The sequence below is a fragment of the Lithobates pipiens genome, unplaced genomic scaffold (genome assembly GCF_037356315.1).
Source record: "Lithobates pipiens isolate NorthernLeopardFrog02 unplaced genomic scaffold, aLitPip1_a1.2 Scaffold_16, whole genome shotgun sequence".
NCBI classification, from domain to species: Eukaryota; Metazoa; Chordata; class Amphibia; order Anura; family Ranidae; genus Lithobates; species Lithobates pipiens.
In genome coordinates this window covers 432,250,679-432,274,237 of record NW_027507748.1, presented here as the reverse complement: position 1 = coordinate 432,274,237, position 23,559 = coordinate 432,250,679, and the positions used below count along the sequence as shown (strand labels likewise).

The window sequence follows — 23,559 nt, the reverse complement described above, 5'->3', positions numbered from 1 at the left end:
CCAGGCTTTTGGCCATACAGCCCTTCTTGGTACGTTAACCAAAGCCGCAGACCTGGCCACTCGCTTTACCGACTCTGCAGAATCATCGGCCAGGAACCTAATTGCCTTAAATAATAAGGGAAATGCTTTCAGCAGCTGTTGTCGGGACATGCCTGCAGAAAAATGAGACTGTAACTGAGTTAACCAGAATTATACATTTCTAGCCACACAGGTGGCTGTAAGGACAGGTTTGAGTGCAACAGAGGAGGCATCCCAAGCCCTCTTTAACTGCACATCATCCCATTTTCCCATTGGGTCCTTAAGGGATCCTAGATCATCGAAGGCCAAATCAGTCTTTTTGGCTCGCGGCGCATCTGACTTAGGAACCTTGTTCCAAGGCTGGGCCGCATCCTTCTCGAAGGGAAATCTGCGTTTGAGACTGCCCGAAAAGAACGGTCTCCTCTCAAGGTACTCCCACTCCAGCAAGATCGCTTCCGCTAGAGACTTGTGCACAGGGAAAACTCTGGATTTCCGAGCAGAGACCCCCTGATACATGAGGTCCTGCTTAGAAAGCTGTACCGTCTCCTCTGATCTCTAGGGTGTCATAGATCGCTTTTAACAAATCTCCCACATCGTCCAATGTCCATTTGTACCTGGACCCTCTGGAGCAATCTTCCTCTCCCTCAGTCAGACCCTGAGCCTGCCTGAGAAGAGGCCAGCGACCTGGGCTCCCTCTCCCTATCTTCCTGACTGGGCTCAGACAGGGAGGGGAAAACTTGCCACTCTAGATAAGGGCACAGAGGGACCCTGCATCTTATCCATCATTCCTCTAAATGATCTGAAGGTGGATGCAATCTCGTCTTTTACTGACAAAAGGATCTTCTGACATTCTGTCATAGAGTCATCCTTAGATAAATTGACACATTCGGGGCAAAGCGGCTTCTCCCAATTGGGCCCAAGCTTTGTCCCACAAACAGCACACTTTCTCCTTGGAGGCTGTATCTGAGATCTGACCCATGCTTTACCCTGAAAGCAAAAGAAAGGACAGAAAACAAATCATGAAAGCCTGTTCCCAACCGTCACCAACACTGTGCTCAGGGGGAAGGAGAGAAGTGCCCAGCCCTTCAACTGTGGTTCCCCACCCAGAGAATGGCCTCGGTCACAAGGACCGTACCCCCTCCCATAGTAAGCCATGGTCTGCCCTCACCACGCTTACCTGAGAGGTGCCGGTGCCAGAAGAACCAGAGTCGACCGCCTGAACTGCTGCAGTGCCCTCCATGGCTTCTTAGTGTTGTCACAGCCTCTGCTAGATCTACACAGGCTCCGGATGCCCAACAAGCCACATACCCTGCGCCTGGAGACAGGAACCTTCGTCTCCTGGCGCTCTCTGATGATGCGGTCCTGCCAGAAGCTGCGTCACTTCCGTTCGTTGGAATGCAGAAGCCCCTAGTCGGACTCACGTACGTTCGTAACCATACCCGGAACGGACGTCCCGCATGCCTCGTGGACGCTGTTCGTTCCTGGGCGCCGTAAATTTTTCCGAAGACCGAACAGACTGTGCGACAAATTGGAGGTAGGGGATCTGTCGCTCTTCAGAGGTCCAACTCTCCCCGAGCTTATAGGCAGCGGTGTACAAGCAGCCCTCTCTTCACTGCACTAGACAGAGGGGCGCTTTGGGCAGAGGAGAAGGTACTTCAGAGGCTCCCCCCAGGACAGTCCTGGAACATGGACCTCCGCAGGTTCCTCACATGCTTCCTTCCCATCCGGCAGGAAACACAAAAAACTGAGGAGGGCCTGGAGGACCACCCTTTTTATCTGATTGGGTAGACGTGTTTCCTGTCCCTGGAGGAGCCCTATATCTCAGAGGCTGTCTTGGAAGACGTAAGGAAAAAACCTCTTGGAAGATATATACAGGGGCTGAAGCGTTTATGCAACAACAGTTTCCTCTCAGAGGAGGATGACATTCTTTTGGAAATGGATTTAGTTTATAGTAAAACCATTGACCCCTTTAGAACCCTTAGAGGAGTTTCTGGTCCCATTACCACTCATAGCCTGAAGCATAAAGCAGAGGCACACAAAGAATGTACATTGCAAGGCTATAGTCCAGCGCCATTAGCTGCTATTAATCCTAGCCTGGTAAAGTATAATGTGCCAAAGGGAAATGCCTGTGTAACTAACCTGAATAAGCCATCCTCCTGCTCTGACCCTCCACAGCCAGCAGCAGCTACACATACACAGCGCTTTATACTTCCTCCATGTGTGGCCGGTGTCTGACGCAGTTAGCCACGCCCCCACGTGAATTCAGGGCCCCCCCCCTTTCCTTTGAAAGGAAAGTGTCTTCCCGGGCGAGCGGCGGCTCAGGCGTCCTGAAAAGACAGCAGACATGGTGGCGGGGGGGGGGGGGGGGTGTAAATCCTCTGCTGAGCAGGCACGCGTTCTGTCCCTTTTTTTATTTTATTTTTTTTTTACAAAAAAAGGGAACTGTTTTTATATCAATCCCCCGAAGGGGAAAAATATCAATATTGGGGGCGCAGAAGATGGGGAACCAGACCCCCCCCATCTTACCGGAGGATTTGTTGTGGTCGGAGGAGAGGAGAAAATGGCAGGCTTCTCTGCTATTTCCAGCGTCAGGTCGGTGAGTGCTCAATACAGCCCCCAGTGGTGACACATAGGCATGACAGCATTTATAAATAAAAGGAGAAATTCCTGAGAAAATCTCCCTTATCTTTTCCTCGCTGCAGGGTTTATCAGAGATAAAGACCCAATCTTCAACCTTCATGGTGGGCTCCGAGACCTTTTAGGAAACCTTCAGGAACTGGGGAACCTCAGGTTACCCACAATCCTGGACCTGCGACAGCACCCTGCCAGTAAAAACTGTATGGCCTTACTACTAAAAAGTACTGGATCCCAGGGCCCAGCTATCTAAAGAGAAGCGTACGCAAGCAAAACCTTGTTTCTTTGGACACGAGGCCCGGGTACCATTCATTTAGCCCATGAAAAGGACATCAGAACGGATCTGGTCAGCATGGCTGGCCCCTGCAAGGAAGCTTCCAATGGAGCTCAGCAAAGCACATCTTTACTCGTGACCAACATGTTAGACACTGGCGAAAAAACTGAAGACTACCAGTAGTGGGAGGGGTTATATAGGGAGTACACTTCTTGCCTTAGGGCGTGCCAATGTCCATCACCTATCAGTGGACCTATAAACCCCATAGTAATTACTATGGCTCTGTGTCCCCTGATGTAAGAAAATAAATAAAAGTTTGGTTTGGCTTTAAGGTGGTTAAAGTTAGTCTGTGGTGTGCCCACAGAGAGCAGTTACATTTGTCAGCAGCTAACAGATTTACTCAGTTGTGTTTTGGAGATCAATCATTAAACAGAAACCACACAACAATAGTAAGTAATGCTAAAGCTGTCCATTTTGTTGTGTTTAGAACAGACAAAAAAATCTGACTAGCACAATAGCTGTGTTGATGTGCACTGTGGTGCACAGCAATGCATACAGTACAGTACATGTGGAAAATATTCACAGAGCTTCAACTTTTCCACATTTTGATATGTTCTGGCTTTATTCCAAAATTGATTAAATCCATTATTTTCCTCAAAATTCTACAAACAATACCCCATGACAATTTGAAAGAAGTTTGTTTGAAATCTTTGCAAATTTATTAAAAATAAAAAACGAAAAAAATCCCATGTACGTAAGTATTTACAGACTTTGCCATGACACTCAAAATTGAGCTCAGGTGCATCCTGTTTCCACTGATCATCGTTGAGATTTTTCTACAACTTGATTGGAGTCCACATGTGATAAATTGAGTTTAAACATGTATTGTTTGTAGAATTTTGAGAAAAATAATGAATTTAATCCATTTTGGAATAAGGCTGTAACATAAAATGTGGAAAAAGTGAAGCACTGTGAATACTTTCCAGATGCACTGGAAAGTCAATGTGCTGAGGTACCATTGACAATGAATGGCACTGCAACACACTAAGCATGTAACATGTGATAACATTTATTGCAATAACGCTCAAAAGTGTGATTTAGTGCTTAAGCATGGTAGTCCACAGAATCCACCGAAACACGTACCAGCCAGTCAGCGAAATAAAAAGTTTACATTGTTTGAACAGTTTGTGTTTGGTTTATGTTGGATACATTTGCAAATATATGTGAAGCCGCACTGCCACGTCAAGGCTCCTCTGCAAAGTGCGGTCCCTAACTACTCTTAAGCCCCATACACACGGTCGGACTTGTACAAACTTTTCCGTGGACTTTTGTACAAAGTGTGTTGTCCACAAGTTTGTATTGCATACACACGGTCGGACTTTTTGACAACAAACACGAACGTGGTGACGTCACAACGTACTGACGCCGCTTCAAAAGAGGACGTTCAATGACTCCAGCGCCACCTTTGGTCAACTTCTGTATTGTAGTCTGATCGTTTGCAATGGTTCTGAGCATGCGTGTTTGTACCTTGTACAAAAGTCCGATGCTTTTGCATACACACGGTAGGACTTTGCTCCATCGGACTTCTGTTGTCAAAAAGTTTGTCCGTTCGCAGAGCCAACAAAAGTCCGATGAAAACAGAAAAAGTTTGTCCGATGGAGCGTACACACAGTCGGATGTTGCTCCAAAACAGCTAATTTGCATGTTTGTTGTCAAAAAGTCCGACCGTGTGTACGGGCCTTAACATTGTTTCCAATTGGAGACATAAGCAAGAAATTCACAGAGTCTAAATTAGTTCAACAAATTCATTTAAAAAAACAGAGGTATTGGTTGCATATATTTGCAATCATGTGAAATCACCTATTTTAGCAGAAAAAAGTTCCAAAACATGCCTGAAAAAACTACTGGCCTCCTCTTAAATCAGGACCCGTCAACTTCTACAAAAATGAAACACTGGCCCCTTTTCCTGGTTCAGTCCCTGCAATATCCTTAAAATGAAAATTCTCACAAAATTCCTCAGTGACTCATTCATAAGTCACTTACTTATGACCCTCATGATCCACATTCCTCCCTCCTTCCTTGTCTACAGAAAAGAAAAAAAAAAGAAAAAATCTACTAGCCTCCAACCTCCCTTCACAGCCGGCTCAACTCGTACTGTCTTATTTTTTCTATTTTTGTTTCTTTTTCTGGATCTTTATCTTTTGTCCATGATGATCCAGGGTTTTTCTGCAGGGGGGGGCTGATGACACTTCTGGTCTTTGAATTTCTTTCTTTTTTGCTTTCCGACAATGAACGCCACTTTTTGGTGGAGTCTCAGTGTCAGCGTCACTTTCTGGAGGAAATGTAGAGCGATCACGACGTTTTAGTGGAATCCTTGGGTGAAGGTATTTCTTTAATGCTTTCTGAAAGAGACGGCTATGTTTTCGTCGAGTATCAGCTTCATTGTCCCTTCCTGGAGGAAGCATAAATCGAACATGACGTTTTGGTTTCTCATTTTGGAAGTCGCACTCTGGTGGTTTCTCCTTGTCCGGGCCACACTCTGGTGGAGTGGCAATGTCCGGGCCGCTCTCTGGTGGAGTGGCAATGTCCGGGACGCACTCTGGTGGAGTGGCAATGTCCGGGACGCACTCTGGTGGAGTGGCAATGTCCGGGACGCACTCTGGTGGAGTGGCAATGTCCGGGACGCACTCTGGTGGAGTGGCAATGTCCGGGACGCACTCTGGTGGAGTGGCAATGTCCGGGACGCACTCTGGTGGAGTGGCAATGTCCGGGACGCACTCTGGTGGAGTCTCCTTGTCCGGGCCGCACTCTGGTGGAGTCTCCTTGTCCGGGCCGCACTCTGGTGGAGTCTCCTTGTCCGGGCCGCACTCTGGTGGAGTCTCCTTGTCCGGGCCGCACTCTGGTGGAGTCTCCTTGTCCGGGCCGCACTCTGGTGGAGTCTCCTTGTCCGGGCCGCACTCTGGTGGAGTCTCCTTGTCCGGGCCGCACTCTGGTGGAGTCTCCTTGTCCGGGCCGCACTCTGGTGGAGTCTCCTTGTCCGGGCCGCACTCTGGTGGAGTCTCCTTGTCCGGGCCGCACTCTGGTGGAGTGGCAATGTCCGGGACGCACTCTGGTGGAGTCTCCTTGTCCGGGACGCACTCTGGTGGAGTCTCCTTGTCCGGGACGCACTCTGGTGGAGTCTCCTTGTCCGGGACGCACTCTGGTGGAGTCTCCTTGTCCGGGACGCACTCTGGTGGAGTGGCAATGTCTGGGTCGCACTTATACTGGCTTTTATTTTTTCTATTTTTGTTTCTTTTTCGCTTTCTTTTGTCCAGTTCTGTAATGATTGGGGGTTCTTCTGCACGGGGGGCTGATGACACATTCTCAGTGTCAATGCCGCTTTCTGGAGGAAGCATAGAGCGATCACTATGTTTTGGTGGAGTCTCCTTGTGGAAGTTGCACTCTGGTGGAGTAGCAACGTCTAGGTCGATCTCTGGTGGAGTCTCAATGTGATGGTCGACAGGCATGCCGTGTGAGCCTTGTCTGCAGTAAATACTACGTACATCTTCAATAAAAAAAAAGAGAGGAATTAGATTTACCACCTATATATAATGGTCGGTGGTTCTATGTAATTTTCTAGCAAAAAAGTTTAACGTGTAAACACCAAATTTCAAAACAAGGCTCAGGGCTGAAGTGGTGAAGACAGAATTGATGGAAGAACCTGGGGTATGCCTTTTAAGTATGAAAGATGAATCTAGGATCCGGCAAAACACTCATGTACCAATAGTTAGGACTCTCTTTCAGGCCCGTAAACTTATAGGTGAATGGAAAATGTAAATGATACCGTACTTAGAGAAAAATATATAATTCTGTGCTAAGGTGTGGGGGATGTGGCTGACCACCATGGGTTCAGCACTCACAACCATCAATTAGAGTGGCACAAGGGGTTTGAGGCCACATATAGTTGTGACGATGTATTGACCTTTTATTACTCCGGTTACGCCGGATATATATGAACCTCTAAATATAGCAGTGTAAAAACTTGAATGGTGTGATTGGGAGATAAAGATATTAGGATACAATTTTATGAGTTTTTTTTGTTTTTTCTTAAAGTAGATGTAAACCCAATTCATGAAATTTTTTTCCCCAAAATTTTTTTTTTTATTGAAGAGTCTAATAGGAAATACAGACAGTACAATAAAGAACATATCATCAAGGTATGTGTATTTGGCATCAAGCTGGCATTATAATTCAAACATTTGTAAATAAACAAATCAGTGTTTGGTGCCCCTCACACTCCCTCCATAGTAGATCTGATAGGAAACTAGCCCCATGTTTCCTGGAATTATTGGCAGGGCCTATTCAAGTAGGGAGGTGTTGCTGCAGTGCCCTATAACTCATTAGTGTTACTGCATGCGGAGGGCCAGTAAGGGGGCATAAGGCCGTGTTTGGTTGTACTATTAGTCACATGAAGAAAATGGGTAGCTTCTGACTCTGCTCTTTCCTAGAGGTAAATCAGTGTGGAGGGGGGATAGATCAAGAATGGGAAAAAAAAGATAGAACAGAGTAGAGAGATGGGGGAGGTTGAAGGTGGTGGACCTCCATGAAGGGTGCAGTCCACCAGGGGGCGTATGGGGAGGGGGTTGTAAAAAGCCACCAACTACCCTCTCCAGGTGCCCCTAGGTGTTGCAGGTGATGTACAGATTCTATTGTTACTTGGATCCCTATCACTGATGGGGTATAGACACGGATTACAGGGGTCAAATGCTCTCCTGTGTCAGATTTAAACATCGTTGTGAGTTCCGATATTCAAGCCAGGGGGCCCATTTAGTTGAAAAGTGCGATATTCTATCCTGTGCAGTGTGGATCAGCTCCTCTATCGCTGCTATGTGGTTGATTGGCATATACATTTCTTCATGGATGGAGGTAATTTGGTCTTCCAATGGACCAGCAAGCATAGCTTAATCATATGCATGGCTACCGACTTGTAGTATCTTTTGTGTGGAATTTTGGAGAGCTGCAAGTGGTATTGCGCTGGTGAGAACTCTGGGGGGGGGGGAGCAAGGTGATCTTGGTCGTTACTGCATGGACCCTTCCCCAATATGGCTGGATCATTGGGTATGTCCACCATATATAGAGAAGGGTACCTAGACCTTGCTCATATCTCCAACATTGGTCGGAAACTGTAGGGAAGAATTTGTGGCATGTTTCCGGCATTCTATACCATTTCATTTTAATCTTATACCCGTCTTCGTGTGTGTGTACGTTGAGGGGGCCTTTGTGAATATACAGGTGAATTTGGTCCCAACTGGTGTCCTCTGTCATCCTATCTAGCTCAGTTTCCCAGTAGGCGTGCCCGAACATCGTGGAGTAGAGCACTGAAATCAAGTGGCTCTGGGGGGAGGGGCCAGTACAAAATGATTCCAAGACTGTTGGGGTTTTCCTAAAGCTGTCTCTGTTTGCGGGGCTGTCAAGATGATTTATTTGGATATAGGCCCAGAAGGGAACGACTTAGTGTTTGAGATTGCTGCAAGTTCTCCCTGTCGGAGGAATCTTCCCCTCAAGAAGAAAGTGTTGGGCTTGCATTTCTGGGTGTGGCCATTCAGCTGCTAGGTAGGCCTGTTCCATACCAGGCGGGAAGTCTGGGTTGCCTATAATAGGCGTGATCGCGCAGGTTTTCACTGAAAGTGAGTGTACCCTGCATGCCCTGCCAAAGACACCCAGGGTCAATCTGATAAGAGGGTTAGCTTGAATGGATGTCTATATGTGTTTCTGCGGGAGCCAAGGGGCTAAACACAATCCAATCCCTGAGATCAGTTGTTCTAGCAATACCCAAACCTTGTGTCATTTATGGAGCCTCCAGTCCACTACGCAGGTCAGGTGTACCGACCAGTAATATCTCTGCAAGTCCGGAAGGCCGATTCCGCCTCTAGTTTTAGGCAATGCTAATTTTGACCATTCAATACATGCGGTGTTATTTCTCCAGAGAAAGACCCTAAACATCCTCCTGTAGGTTGCGAAAAAGGAGGGTGGCAAATGGATCGGGGCAGTTTGCAGTTTATACAATAAACAAGGGAGTACCGTCATCTTGAGAACTGCAGCCCAACCAAACCATGATATGGTGGGGGCCTCCCACCTATTGAGATCCTGCTGTGTATAATTGTCAATTCTGCTAAGAAGTTATTTTTGCATAAATCTTTAAGCTTTCTATGGAGTTGTATACCTAGATACTGTAGGTAAGGGCATCTGCTTTTCAAGCAAAATGGGAAGTTATTCTGACAAAGTTGAACTATTGTGGGGGTAATGAAATATTTAGCACAAAGTATTTTAAGTAGTTGATCTTTAGGTTCGAGATAGTCTTAAATTGTTCCAGAACTGGCATTTGATTGGGTAGGGATGTTAACGGGGACGAGAGGAAGAGCAGGATATCATCTGCAAAGGCAGCAATGTTATATTCCCATTGGTGTACTTTTATGCCCTTGATATTTGGGTTTGCTCGCATGCAATGGAGAAGAGGTTCTAGTGTAAGGATATACAGTATTGGGGAGAGGGGGCACCCCTGTCTGGTCCCATTATGGATGGGGAAGGCATCCAACAGGTGGCCATTAACCTGGACTCTAGCCCTGGGTTTGGAGTATAGCACCTTGATAAAGGCCCGCATACAGGGACCCAGTCCCAGGGTCTCTGGGACTGCGTTCATGTAGTCCTAGGCCACTCTGTCGAACGCCTTCTCTGCATCCAAGGCCATAAAGCAGCCTTCGAGTTAGGGTAGAGGTGAGCCAGTGATGTAAATTGAGGGCCTTAATGGTGTTGTCCCTGGCTTCTCTTCCAGGGATAAAACCAACCTGGTCCAGGCCCACCCATGCAGGTACATGATAGGTCATTCGGGAGGCCAGGATGTTGGCAAACAACTTAACATCCGCATTTAAAAGAGAAATGGGTCGATAGTTGGCTATGTCAGTGGGATCCTTATTTTCTTTAGGGATTACTGAGATATATGCCTCTAGTAGGCTTCCTGATATGCAGGGAGTCTGGGATAGAGCAGGCATGGACTGGCCATCTGGACTACCGGGAGTTTCCCGGTGGGCCAGTCAGGTGCAGTCCTGGAGCCACTCCTCTCTGACAGTAAGTGATCACTATTTCACTCCGGTCAGGAGGAGCTGCTTTCGTCACTTTCTGGAGAGAGCATTAGGCGTTATGCTCCCTCCAGCCTGCAGGGGGAGATAGACAGCCAGCCTACTTTCCTTCCTCCCTCCCTTATCACTTGTTATCACATGACTGGAGAGAGGAACGAGAAACTGCCTTGAAAACTGAGTACATGTGGGAGGGGGGAGGACATTCTGATGTGAAGGGGGGTGCTGGTGGGGACACATTGATGTGAAGGGGACACTGTTGGGGATACTCAAAATTAAAGTGGGCCAGTCATGATAAAGTCCAGGGCCAAATTTTTGTCCCAGTCCAGCCCCGGGATAGGGCGTTGAAGGCCCTAAGAAATCCCGGCGCTAGATGATCAGCAAAACTTTTGAAGCAGTCTGGCCCCAGGCTTTTGCCAGGCTTTGTGGCTTTCAAGGCCTCCTCCCACTCCTCCGCTGAGAGTGGGGCTTCCATGGCTTGCTAATCCTTAGTCTAAAGCACCTGGGGGCTATACGTGTTTGAAAACTCCTGTACAATATTCGCACGTGTGGTCTCGTCAACAGATATGGTGTACTGTAGATGTAAGGGTTTGTCTCTGTGTGGATCTCACCAAGAGCATCCTCAAGATGGAGCACTCTAGGGTCAGCTAAGTCTTTCGCCACCTTCCTTGCCAGTGAGCATTTAGGCTGCGCTTCCATTGAGGCTATTTTGTCAGATATGCTTTTAATACTAGCTTGGTGCGCTTTCTTCCTGGCTGCAATGGCTAGCAGACGCCCTCCTACCACGCATTTGTGTGCTTCCCATTGAGTCATGAGGGACACATCTGGTGTGTCGTTATGTCGCAAGTAGTCCCTAATAGTCTGTGTGATTTCTGCAAGGTCTCTAGGTTTGGACAGTAGGATGGCATCTAGCCTCCATATTTTGGTAGAGGCTTCCCTCTGCGGGAATTGTAGAGTCAGCATGATCAGCTGCTGGTCAGGGAGTACCATACTCTCTATGGTCGCATCATGGAGGTATGACAGATCGGTCTGTTGAATGAAGAGGTATTTGAGCCTTGAGTAGAAGTTATGTGGGCATGAGAAAAATGTATAGTCCTTCTCCCATGGGTTTAAGGTGTGCCAGGTGTCGTGGAGAGTGAAGAAGCAGATCCAGGGCTATGTCAAAGTCCCCCCTCCAGGATTAAGAGGCCTGTCTGAAATAATGTGAGTTGCAAGAGGACCTCCTTCAAAAAGGTCACCTGGCCAGAGTTGGAGCAGTATATGCTTGCCAGGGTCACTGTTCTGTTTTTGCAGAGCCCCTTTAGGAAGAGGAATCTATCCTCTGGGTCAAGAACTTGGTCCGTGAAGTGAAATCCAAACGATTTCACAAGTATCGAGATCCCCTTTGTTTTGGAGTCTGCACAAGTCGCATTAAATACCTCAGGGAATCGGCTTTGGATAGTCGGAGAATGGAGCCTGATTTAAAGTGTGTTTCTTGTAGAAATACCACCTGAGATCTATGGCGGTGTACTTCAGCAAGAACGCTACTGTGTTTTTTGGGTATATTGAGGCCCTTGCTGTTCGGGGAATAAACCTTGAAGGACAAAGGAGCTGATGACCACACTGTAGGAGGCATGTTCAGTAAATAGGATTGATCTTTAATACCACCTCCGAGGTTTGCATGAGGAAGGTTTACGGGGTAAGAGAAAAGCAGAAAGAAGAGAAGGAAGGGGGCCAAGCCTGTCTCGTGAGGCACCTCAGATTGCTATCGTAGCCTAAAGGGGGTTTGAGACAGACATGATTCTCCTTACCCCTCTATGTGGAGTGCTACAAATTTACCGGAAGCAATATCAGTCCAGCTGAGTTACCTAAAGGGGGGAGAGTATGGGGCATGAGGGTAACAAGAGAATGTTCCGGCTAGGTTCAAGGGGGAAGCCTGCCTCCTTGTGGTGGGGTGATAACTTAGCACCAAAAACAGAACTGTGCCACCTGCCATCCAGAGGCTCCATGAGGGAAACATAGGATTTGATGGGTATACCCGTCCCAGTGGATGGGAGGGGCAGGATTGCTCAAGCACAGTGGAGGGAACCCTTCCCATTTTCTCTGTGTGAATGGAAGGAACCCTTCGATGTTGCCAAGTTCTCACCCCACCACAAGGCAGTCTATGTGATTTCTTGCATGGTCTCTAAGTTCGGACAGTAGGGTGGTATCTAGCTTCCATATTTTGGTAGCGGTTTCCCTCTGCGGGAATTGTAAAGTCAGCGTGATCGGATAAGGGTCGATCTACGACCCCCATGAGCCAGGGTCGCCCACAACATTCTACAATCACTTGTATTAGCCTGTAGAAGAGTTATGAAGCAGTAAACACACTAAACTAAAATAACTTAACCTAATTGTCACCCTAACTACCATGGTGGTCTGTCCACATCCAAATCAATGATGCGTCCGAGGGCAGGGGGTCCCGTCCACCAGCGGGTCTCTAAAAGGCATCTAATCTGTGAATGCTGTGCCCCCAGGTACGGCGGTAAGCCCACCCCAGTCACCTGTCTCATGCAGCAAGTCCAGATGGCTGCTCTTTCCCCCTGCTCTCTCCCCTCCTGTACTCGTTGTTTACTAGGGTTTCACCGCTGACAAGCAAGCTGGGCCCGTCTGTGGATGGAGCCAAGCGCTCAGTGTCAGCAGGAACATGTGCGCCGTGGAGTTCCGGTGGGGGGCGTGCTCTAAGAGACATCTATGCTAGGAACACTCAGCTGATGCAGCCCAGAACGCCCCTCCCTTAGCCGGCCAGAGTAGGCGGTGCTCAGTGTGAAGGCGTCAGTGGAGAAGAGGGCGTGTCGGTTCCTTACGTGTAGCAGGTGACGGAGCCGGAAGTGGAGGGTCCCTGCAGTATTGTGGTTATTACGGAAATGGAGGTGAGTGTGTATGGGGTACGTTGTCAGGTTGTGTGTGATTGTGCAGCTGCCGGTCTGTCTGTTATGACATTAGTGCTTGTCAGAGTGTTGTTCTCCGGAATTCACGTCGCTGAATGTAGCCTGAACATATATTTCTATTTAGAACTTGTATTTAATAGTGTAGGGAAGGGTTACAACAACTGTCAGTTTTTTTTTATTGCTTCCTGTGTCCTATTGGATAGATTACCCTTCACTTCCTATTCTGGAAACACCAATAGGAAGGGAGAGGAAATCTTTTCAGGGCTAGTTTACCCTGGCACAGCCCTCTGAAGAGTAATCTGCATTTGGAGTGCTGGTTGGAGAGCATTTGATAGGCTCTGAGAAGGTGTTGTAGCCCCTTGAACCCCACTTTAGCATGCCGTGTACATTCAGTTATATGGTTCATGATCTGCAGGGATTGTTTTTACACCCTCCTCTGCCCCCTTTGCAGCTAGAGGGGTGGAGAGGTTGAGGCAGTAAAACAGTGGCTCAGAGTGGTTTTATTAGTCTCCATTCAATAGTGTAAACAAGTGCTTAGACCAGAGGTGGTCATCTTTCTTGATTATGGGGTTTTCAGCCCTCGTATACAATGAAGGGCAACACATACATTTCACTGGATATTCAGTCTCTCAGAGACAGCAAATGCAAATCAAGAGAAGGAGACGTCAGGCGCGGTGCAAGAGACGTCAGGCGCGGTGCAAGAGACGTCAGGCGCGGTGCAAGAGACGTCAGGCGCGGTGCAAGAGACGGGGGGCGTCAGCCACGGTGCAAGAGACGGGGGCTTCAGCCGCAAGAGACGGTCAGAGACTGCGGTCATACCGCAGGAGACTGTCAAAGTGTGAATGTGCTATAGGAGCTGTAGTGAAACCATTTTGTTTCTGCACGGACCCCTGAGGGCCACACAAAAGTGCCACAGATTGGGCACCAGGGCCTTAGACAGTTGTCATCAGTCCAGGTATGCCCATTGTAAGAATTCCCCATGATTTCTCTTCTAGCTGACTTTTTATATTTCCTAAGTTTTTTTGCCTCCTGGCAACCAAAACAAACAAAATGTCACAATCCACAGTGGGAAAACCGCAGTGAAAACCTGATGCAGGTTCTGGCACTTCCTAGTTTCACCTAAACCAGGAAAACAAAGTTTTGTTGGTTAGAGATGCTTCCAAATTCAATTAAATTTAGGTATGGGATGCCAGGGTAATAGGTATAGCTATGGTACCTACTTCGAGAACACCAGGGATGGGGAGGTTTCTCACCATTTTGTTCATTTACTTTTTTTGTTTGTATTTTATTAAATATTATGAAATTTTTATGCGATCACAAGGAACTTTTGTGAAAATTTATGAAATTAAATAAGCCACGATGATGTGGAATTATGAACGAGACACTAAGGGCCGGTTCACACTGCAGGCGAGGCGAGGCGACACCGACTTGCCTCGCCGCGACCTCAGCGGCAACTTGCAGATGACTTCTGTATAGAAGTCAATGCAAGTCGCCCCGAGGTCGCCCAGAAGTAGTACAGGAACCTTTTTTCTGAGTCGGAGCGACTCGAGTCGCTCCTCTCAGAACGGTTCCATTGTACAGAACGGGGGCGACTTGTCACACTGCGGCGAGGCGAGTCGTGTCGCCTCGCATCGCCCGCAGTGTGAACCGGCTCTAATGAGCGGCAAGCTGAATCTAGTCTCTGGTATAAAAATACTGATGTGGCAAAAAAAAAAAACCCTAATCGTGGCTGGATGTATGCATTCCTAAGAAGGGTACCCCTGGGAATGGCTGCAAAGTATCTAGAACCTAATTGTCAATATTAGCTGGCTATTGTCAGGGCCCTTCTGTAAGGTGGTGCATGTGAGGCTGTCTCTATAAGGCTGTCCACGTTAGATGGCTGATGGGCTGTTAGGTAAGGATCAGTCTGTATTGGCATTAACTGTATGCAGCAAGGGTATCAATTTAGTAGTTCCGCTCACCACTCCTGGCGTGCAACAAGTCTGGTCTCGTATGCTTAGCGGTCTGTTGTCCCAGATGTCTGTTATCAAGATCAGGCCCTCACAGGGCTTAGTCCCAGTGTTAGACTCTCACCAGCTCTGTCAGTATCAATCCCTCTGAAAGTAGACACAGGCAAGTAGGAACAGCGGGTCTGTGCCCAACAGTCTGCTTCATCAGAGGTTTTCGATGGTTCAGTCCTCAGCCACTAAAGATGCCACACACGGCTCCAGCCCCCACCAGGCTCTCTCACAGTGTAGGCACACAGAGCAGCAAGTCCTTACACTATAGTTTCCCTGCACTGAATGCTCGGATCTCTGCAGAACTGCCTGCGAAAGGTCCTGTGCTCTCCTCCCCCTTGTGCCAGGGAATTGTGGGTATTCGTTTCTATTGTATAACAGCCTCTCCGGACTGCATTTCCCCATATCCATTGCAGATTGCACATCCAGGTGGTAGGGGGAAGTGGACAGAGCACTCATACACGCAGCTGCCCACATACAGCCAGCTATGGGGGGAGGGGACAGGACATGTATGTGTTAAAAACATAAAGTGGGGAAAATTATTATTTGACCCCCTGCAGATTTTGTAAGTTTGTCCAATGAGAGAGAAGTTAGAGGTCTAGAATTTTTATAATGGGTATATTTTAAATGATACTGTAGAGACAGAATATCAACCAGAAATCCAGAAAAAACACAATATACAAATGTTTAAGTAATTTGTCCCCAAAACATGGCCTAATACTTGGTGGAGAAACCTTGCCTTGTTGGCAACCACAGAGGTAAGATGTTTCTTGTAGTGTGTTATCAGGTTTGCACACATCTCAGGAGGGATTTTGGTCCACTCTTCTTTACAGATCTTCTCTAAGTCCTTAAGGTTTCTTGGCTGTCGCTTGGCAACTCCAAAGTTTCAGCTCCCTCTATAAATTTTATATAGGATTAAGGTCTGGAGACTGGCCAGGCAACTCCATGACCCTAATGTGCTTCTTCTTAAGCCACTCCTTTTGTTGCGTTGGCGGTATGTTTTGGGTCATTGTCATACTGGAAGACCCATCTTTAGAATTCTGGCAGGGAAGAAGGTTCTCATCCAAGATTTTTCAATACATGGCCCTGTCCATTGGCCCCTCATTGTGGCAAAGTTGGTCTGTACCTTTTTTCCGCCTTGTAATGCCTCATGGGACTTGTAGGTCCGCAACAGCTGTAGGGTCACCAGTTTGAGACCCTTGATTTAGATGTTCATTGGCAAACTTCAGATGGGCCTGTACATGTGCCTTCTTGAGGAGGGGGGATCATTCACAAGCTCCTCCCGTGTAGTTCTGGACTGATCCCTCACTTTTTCTCACGATCATCCTTCCCCATGAGGCAAAATCTTGCATGGAGCTCCAGACCGAGGGCGATTGATGGTTATTTTGTTTTTCTTCCATTTGCGAATAGTTGCTCCAACAGTTGTCCCATTGTCACCAAGCTACTTGGTGGTCTTGTAGCCCATTCCAGCCTTGTGCATGTCTAAAATCTTGTCCCTGACGTCCCTTTGACAGCTCTTTGGTCTTGCCCATGATGGCGAGATTTTAATAAAAAGATTCTGTGGACAGGTGTCTTTTTATACACATAACAAGGAGCACCTTCTTACATTGACGAGACTAATCTGTGTACCACATGAGCACATACTAGAGCCAGAATTATTTTTGGTTTGTAGGGGTTTAAATACTTATTTTACTCACTGAACTGCAACTCAATTTATAACATTTGTTGTGCTTTTTTTTCTGGATTTTTGGTTGATATTCTGTCTCCTATTTAAAATACACCTAAGATAGCAATTATAGATCCTTAATTTCTTTTTAGGCCCGGTTCACACCGCTGCGGGGGGAGATCCGGATGTGATTCGCACAGCAAATCACATCCGATCTCCGTAGCGATGCGAGTTCAGCCATACAGATAGTATGGCTGAATTCGCAGCGCTCCCGCAGCAAACTCGCACGGGACCCTTTTTTGGGTCCGCAACAGAATCGGATCGCATGGGGGTTCACACCATGCGATCCGATTCCTGTGCGAGTCGGCAGATCGCACTGAGATATGCGGACTGATCTGGGGGTGTCATTAACATAACATTGACACTCCCAGCCGTCCGCATAGGGCAGTGTGAACTGCCGGCGGGAGGTGTGCGATGCGGGTAAACGCCGCGGATTCGCGGCGTTCCCGCATCGCTATAGTGTGAACCCGGCCTTAAGTTGGTAAATTTTCAAAATCTGCAGTGGATCAAATAGTTTTCCACACTCCAGCCCGGCATTTCTCTCAGCCGACAACACGGTGGGAGGGGGAGGGGATGATGAGCAGGCGAAGGATACACAGAGATGTACTGTACATGTTTATTTTTTCTCTTTTGCCCTGACACATTTGAAAAAGCTAAGAAGGACTACCATTTACTGAAATACAGTAATATTAGGCTTGGGCTACATGCTGCGTTTTCTTTTATACAGAAGAGTATCTGTATCCCAAAAGGAAAACAGACTCTGCAGAACAAGGCTCCCTCTGTTATTATCAATTGCACTCATTAGTTGGCTGTTTAGAAACCTAACCAGGATCTTTCTTATGCCTAGTGCATATGTTGTAGCCTACAGAAGAAAAAACATTGGATCAAAAATTTCTAACCCAACCAACAGATTTTTTCTGTTATTTACTGCTGACTTTTAACCCTGTAAACTCCCTCTGTACCTTTTTTGCTTACGCTTGTAACTGTTTTCTAAATATGCAAATCTGAACCACATTAGTCGATATGTATAATTATTTGTTACATTTAATTTACTTCAAGTGATTCTAGCAACCATTCTCAAGGTCTAAAAATGTTGCCTAACGGGTAACGCAACAAAGTTCCCCCTCCCTAGCTCAGAAAAAAAGGTTTGGATGCCTGAAGTGAGGCGTAAGCCTGAGGTTTGGGCCATCAAGGCCTTTAGTATTCCACCTGTTCTTTTGCTGGTTTTATTTTTTATTTTTGCCCAAAGTGGTTTATGGTGAAATTAAGAAAAGACACTTGCTGTTTATTAGATTGTAAGCTCTTCTGAGCAGGGCTCTTAATACCCTTGTATTTTATTGTATTGTCTCCTTTTTATATTGTAAAGTGATGCGTAAACTGTTGGCACTATATAAATCCTGTATAATAATAACTTAGGAAAAGTGCTGGAGAAAAGAAATTGAGAAAAAAGCAGAATTGTTAGCAATAGTTTACTAATTAGATTTCAACTTTTTTACCATTTTTGAAGCAGTGAATCTGGTCACTATGGACAACAACCATGCTTTTTTTTTTTATTTTTTTTTTTTTTTTCCCCTAACTAGTGTTAGAATTGGTCCTATTAGTTTGTTTAAAGTTTTCCCTCATTTGGTTAATATATTGCCTTTTATGTATCATTATATTAGATTTTAAAGGTTTTGCTTCTATGTATTAGACAACCTCTGTTGGTGTTGATGACATTTTATATTTTTACTGATCTTTAAAATATCTTGGTACTGGGTAGAGGTGCACCGAATGGATATTTTGGTACCGAAAATGCAGGATACACTTGCCCGAAAATGACAGTTTAAAAAAAAAAAAATATTTTTTATATATAATTGTATTATATTTGATTCATTAACCACTTACCGACCAGCGCACACTGATGTACGTCCTATTTTTGAAGAGGGATATCTCGGTAACGGCAGCAGCCCATACCTCTTAAAGGTATATATATATATTTTTTTTTAAATGTAATTTTTTTTTCTTTTTTTTTTGTTGCATTTTAGTCCAAATATGAGATCTGAGGACTTTTTGACCCCAGATCTCATATTTAAGAGGACCTGTCATGCTTTTTTTCTATTACAAGGGATGTTTACATTCCTTGTAATAGGAATAAAAGTGATCCATTTTTTTTTTTTTTTTTAAACAGTGTAAAAATAAATAAAATCAAAATAAATAAGAAAAAAAAGTTTTTTTTAAGAATACCCCGTCACGACGAGCTTGCGCACAGAAGCGAGCGCATACGTGAGTGCCCGCATATGAAAACGGTGGTCAAACCACACATGTGAGGTATCGCCTAGCCCTAGACCTCCTCTGTAACGCAAAAAATGCAACCTGTAGGATTTTTTAAATGTCGCTTATGGAGATTTTTGAGGCTAAAAGTTTGACGCCATTTCACGAGCGGGCGCAATTTTGAAGCGTGACATGTTGGGTATCAATTTACTCGGCATACCATTATCTTTCACAATATAAAAAGTAAGACCGCTGCGCAAATACGGTGTGAAAAAAGTATTTCAATGCCGCCATTTTATTCTCTAGGGTGTTAGAAAAAAAAATAGGCCTGGTCCTTAAGTGGTTAATATCAATTTAAATGAATATGAATTTGTCATCCATTATCGGCACATTTTAGGGCAAGAAAAGCTCAAGAAAAATGTATCCCTTTAAATTGTATGTCTTCACGATTGTCCATTGGGCTTCCATTGTGTTGTTAAAAATCCTGCTTGTTGCATTTTTGGTCAGTTAAGATAAACTCACAAACGCACCTCCCCGTTGAAATGCATTGAAAACGCAGCAAGAATGCATCATTAACGCACCTGTGCTACGTTTTTGATGTAGTTTTTATGTCAGTTGACCTATGAAATACACATAAGCACAGAAAAATCTCCACAAATTTGCGCTTTAAAATTTCAAAATCACACGCGTTTTCGATCAAATGCCGATTAACACAATTTTTGGCCAATATGTTTTGGCACATCTCTAGTACTAGTTAAAGTGGAACTCTAGTGAAAGCCTTTTTATAGTTAGAACCTCGGTCACTTTTTTTTATTTTATTTTTTTACTATCTGTGGTTCCCATATCTTTGATATGATTTATCTTTCTTGTCTTGGGGTCTCTGAGACAGGAAGCAATGCAAGCCTAGTGAAAATTATAACCATTTCCTTTAATAATACATTTTGGCTGGGCTACCGATTTTTATGTGAATGTATTTTTATGTAAAATTTTTCTGATTTAAAATGTTAAATGTTTCTGTATAATTGTTACCTAGGAAACTGGTCAAGATGGAGTGTCATCTCCAGCTACCCCAGGCACCAGCAAGTCTAAGGTAAATGCATTTCTTTCTGTTCCATTTTATATTATGCTTTCCAATAAGCTCCATGATGTTTGCTTTGTGGCTATGCCAAGATTTTTTTTTCTGCATGGTACTTGTAGTCCACTTTTTTTTTTTTTTTTTTTTTTTTAATCAATGGACATTTCAGCCACTTATCCATAAGTGGACGTGATATGGCATCCTGGACTTTAAGTGGTGATATCTATAGCTATTTAGCCACTTGTTTGCTTTTGCTGGAGGTGTGTGTGTGTGTGTGTGTGTGTGTGTGTGTGTGTGGGGGGGGGGGGGGGGTAGGGCGACTCCCTCTCTCCCGCTGCCCTCTGGTGCTTCACCCGGGCCGCCCGTGCGGTTGGAGAGCCGGAGATTGAATCCGCCAGTGCTTTACCATAGAGCTGACTGGGCACCAGATGACTTTTTACCATTTTTATTTAATTTTTTTTAGCTGGAAAGCCTGAGATTGATTTTTTTTTATTTTTTTTTTGGAGGGACCTGGGCACTTATAGACCCAAGATCTTTCTGTAAAGAGGACCAGTCATGCTCTATTCTTATTACAAGGGATGTTTACATTCCTTGTAATAGAAATAAAAGTGACTAAAAAATTAAAGGGACAGTGTAAAAATAAAATAAACAATAATAAAAACAAAAAGATTTTTGGCCCACCCACCACACGTTTTTACTGCGGCAGGGCAACTCGGCTGTGCGAAACCACGTACCTTGTTTCCTCTTTGGGGTCTGGGGTGCACGCTGTGATTGGAGACGGCTGGATCCAATCAGCAGGTCCAGTTGCAGCGCTTGTTCACAGGAGAGGCAGAAAAGCGGTCTGCCTATGTAAACAGACCGCCGTTCTGCCAGAAGGGAAAATGGAGATCTTGTGTTTCTGCTAAGCAGAAACACGGACCTCTGTTTTCGTCCAGTTAAGCCATCCCCCACACAGTTAAAGTCACTCCCTAGGAGCACACTTAACCCTTTGATCGCCCATGATGTTAACCCTTTCTCTGCCACTGTTATTAGTACCGTGAGAGTGCTTTTTTTTTTTTTTAACACTGATCACTGTATTAGTTTCACTGGTCCCCAAAAAAGTGTCTGATTTGTGTGCCACAATGTCGCAGTCCCGCAAAAAATCACCACCATTATTAGTAAATAGTAAAAATATCTGTTTTGTAGACGCCATAACTTGTGCACAAACCATTCAATATACACTTATTGGGATTTTTTTATTGGGATTTTTTATCAAAAATATGAAGCAGCAATACATATTGGTCTAAATTAAGAAATTCGATTTTTTTTTTTTTTTTTTGATAGCACAAAAAAATTAAAACCAGCAGTGGTCAAATACCACCAAAAGAAAGCTTATATTTGTGGGGAAAAAAGGGCATGAATTTTGTTTGTGTAGAGCATCGCATGAATGCGCAATTGTCCGTAAAAGGAACGCTGTGCTGGATCGCAAAAAAATGGCCTTGTCGTGAAGAGGGTGAAACCTTCTGGGGCTAAGTGGTTAAAGCACCCCCATCCCCTCGTGCTCACATGCCGAATCAAACGCATAAGTAGGTCATGCTCGCATATATAAACAGCTAATTTAAGGTGGCAGATTACTGATATTTTCAGTTTTAAGGCCAAAGCAGCATTACAACAGGGTAGAAAGGCAGCATACGAGCTGGGAGATAAATGCAGTAAACTGCTAGCAGGGAAACTCAGAAAAAAAGGATATGACATACATATATATATATATATATATATATATATATATATATATATATATGTATATATATATATATATGTATATGTATATATATATATATGTATTACCCAAGATCAAAAGGAAAGATGGACAATTAGTATCACTACCAAAAGAAATAGCTCAAATATTTGGAGAATATTGTTCCTCCTTGTATAATTTGGCACCATCATCCGTATCCCAGCCCTTTCTAGAAGAATTTGTAACAAAAAAGATTTTGCACTGGACCAAAAATTCACCTACTATAGCAGCAACGCCACGTGAGATGCACACCAATAACTATAAAAATCCAAAAAAGGTTGCGCTCCTAAAGAATAAAAATATTGCAGTAATCTAAAATATGTCAATTCATACCTAAACAAATAAATCTTAAACCCTGTAAAAGAATTATCAATAACAGTTCATACAGATATAGATAATAAATGAATACTAGTTACTGTAGAAAATTAAAAATTTATTTGTGTATATGATCGTGAAATTCATATGGATATGTTCATAAACATCCAAGCAGACTAGAAGCTGAAAAACAAAAATTCTTATAAAAAAAAAAATATATAAACCCAAATACAGTGAAAAAATAAAAAAACACATATATAAATCAGTCCACAGTCCGTGAAAAGATTTTTTGAGTGACGACTGGGATATTTTCCTCCAATAAAGTTACTTGTGCTGAAAAGATTTTCTCACAATAAAGTGACTTGTGCTGAAGAAATCCCACCACCAGATGAAGTGCACGCATGCCAGCTGTGAAAGGTTCAAGCGCATATAGCCATAACTCAGCCAAGGCCTTTCTCCTCAAAGAGGTCTCCACACAGAATCCAATCGTCAGAACGACCTGATCGGCGAGATCCTCTGAAAAGGTCACCCAGCTCAACTTAGTCAGCTCTTCACTGATACCAATTGATATGGTGAGGGGGTAGGTAATCATTTGCTAGAAAGAAGGGAAAATGGAGCAAATATAGGTAAAACCCGTAGGGCACTTTTTATCAAAAAAATGATCGTATATACAAAAAAGAACATTAAAACTTGCATAGAACTGTGGCCGGCCTCAATTCTATGCAAGTTTTAAGTTTTGTGAGCTGTAACTTTTTCACCGGTCTCCACGGTCCTTTCCTAGAAAGTTTCTCCCAATCTACAAGATGGAAGATAAATGAGAAGGCTCTCCATAGTGCAGTGGGTTTAAAAATAATTAAAAAAAATCTAAAAACTCCTTTACAATAAAAATGGAAACAGTAGGCCAGACAGCAGAAAAAGGTGTCAAACAAATGAAAAGGTTTCCGGCCATGGCCATAACTGGAAGTGACGTCACCAAGCTCCTCCCATCAAGTCGATTTAAATCGCTAGTAAAATAGCTTCATATAAATCATTATTTCTTAACCACTTCAGCCCCGGAAGATTTGGCTACTGAATGGCCTTTTTTTTTTTTTTTTTTGCGATTTGGCACTGCATTGCTTTAACTGAGAATTTTGCCGTCGTGTGACGCTGCACCCAAACAAAATTTACGTCATTTTTTTCCCACAAATAGAGCTTTCTTTTGGTGGTATTTGATCGCCTCTGTGGTTTTTATTTTTTGCGCTATAAATAAAAAAAGGCCAACAATTTTGAAAAAAAAAAACCACTATTTTGTACTTTTTGCTTTAAATATGCCCTTTTGCTTTTAAAAAAAAAAAAAAAAAACTTTTTCTCAGTTTAGGCCGATTTATGTATTGTTATATATATATATATATATATATATATATATATATATATATATATATATATATATATATATATATATTATAATTTTATTTTATTTTTTGGTTAAAAAA

At 44.4% G+C, this 23,559-nt stretch overlaps 2 protein-coding genes across 4 annotated transcripts in view; one reads left to right on the top strand and one right to left on the bottom strand.

Annotated features, from left to right (window-relative positions):
• Positions 1-4,717: 4,717 nt before the first annotated feature.
• Positions 4,718-12,717, bottom strand: LOC143983197 (uncharacterized). The gene is made up of 2 exons (XM_077482623.1): positions 12,561-12,717; positions 4,718-6,470 (listed from the first exon to the last, which is right to left on the bottom strand). Exon 2 carries the CDS (start codon positions 6,430-6,432, stop codon positions 5,095-5,097), a length of 1,338 nt encoding a protein of 445 aa, XP_077338749.1. The 5' UTR covers positions 6,433-6,470; positions 12,561-12,717; the 3' UTR covers positions 4,718-5,094.
• A 108-nt stretch (positions 12,718-12,825) lies between these two features.
• GCC2 (GRIP and coiled-coil domain containing 2) overlaps positions 12,826-23,559 on the top strand; it is a 111,971-nt gene continuing 101,237 nt past the window's right edge. Inside the window, exons 1-2 of one of the 3 annotated variants that reach the window (XM_077482621.1) lie at positions 12,826-12,929; positions 19,954-20,010. In XM_077482621.1, the coding sequence (XP_077338747.1) occupies positions 12,924-12,929; positions 19,954-20,010 (63 nt within the window). In that variant the 5' untranslated portion in view covers positions 12,826-12,923. Of the gene's footprint in view, positions 12,945-19,951; positions 20,011-23,559 lie in introns of those variants that run through there. The other 2 variants (XM_077482619.1, XM_077482622.1) reach the window with 2 other exon arrangements.

Coding starts and splice junctions, on each gene's coding strand:
- LOC143983197 (XM_077482623.1), bottom strand. CDS start 6,432: ATGCCTGTCGACCATCACATTGAGACTCCACCAGAGATCGACCTAGAC.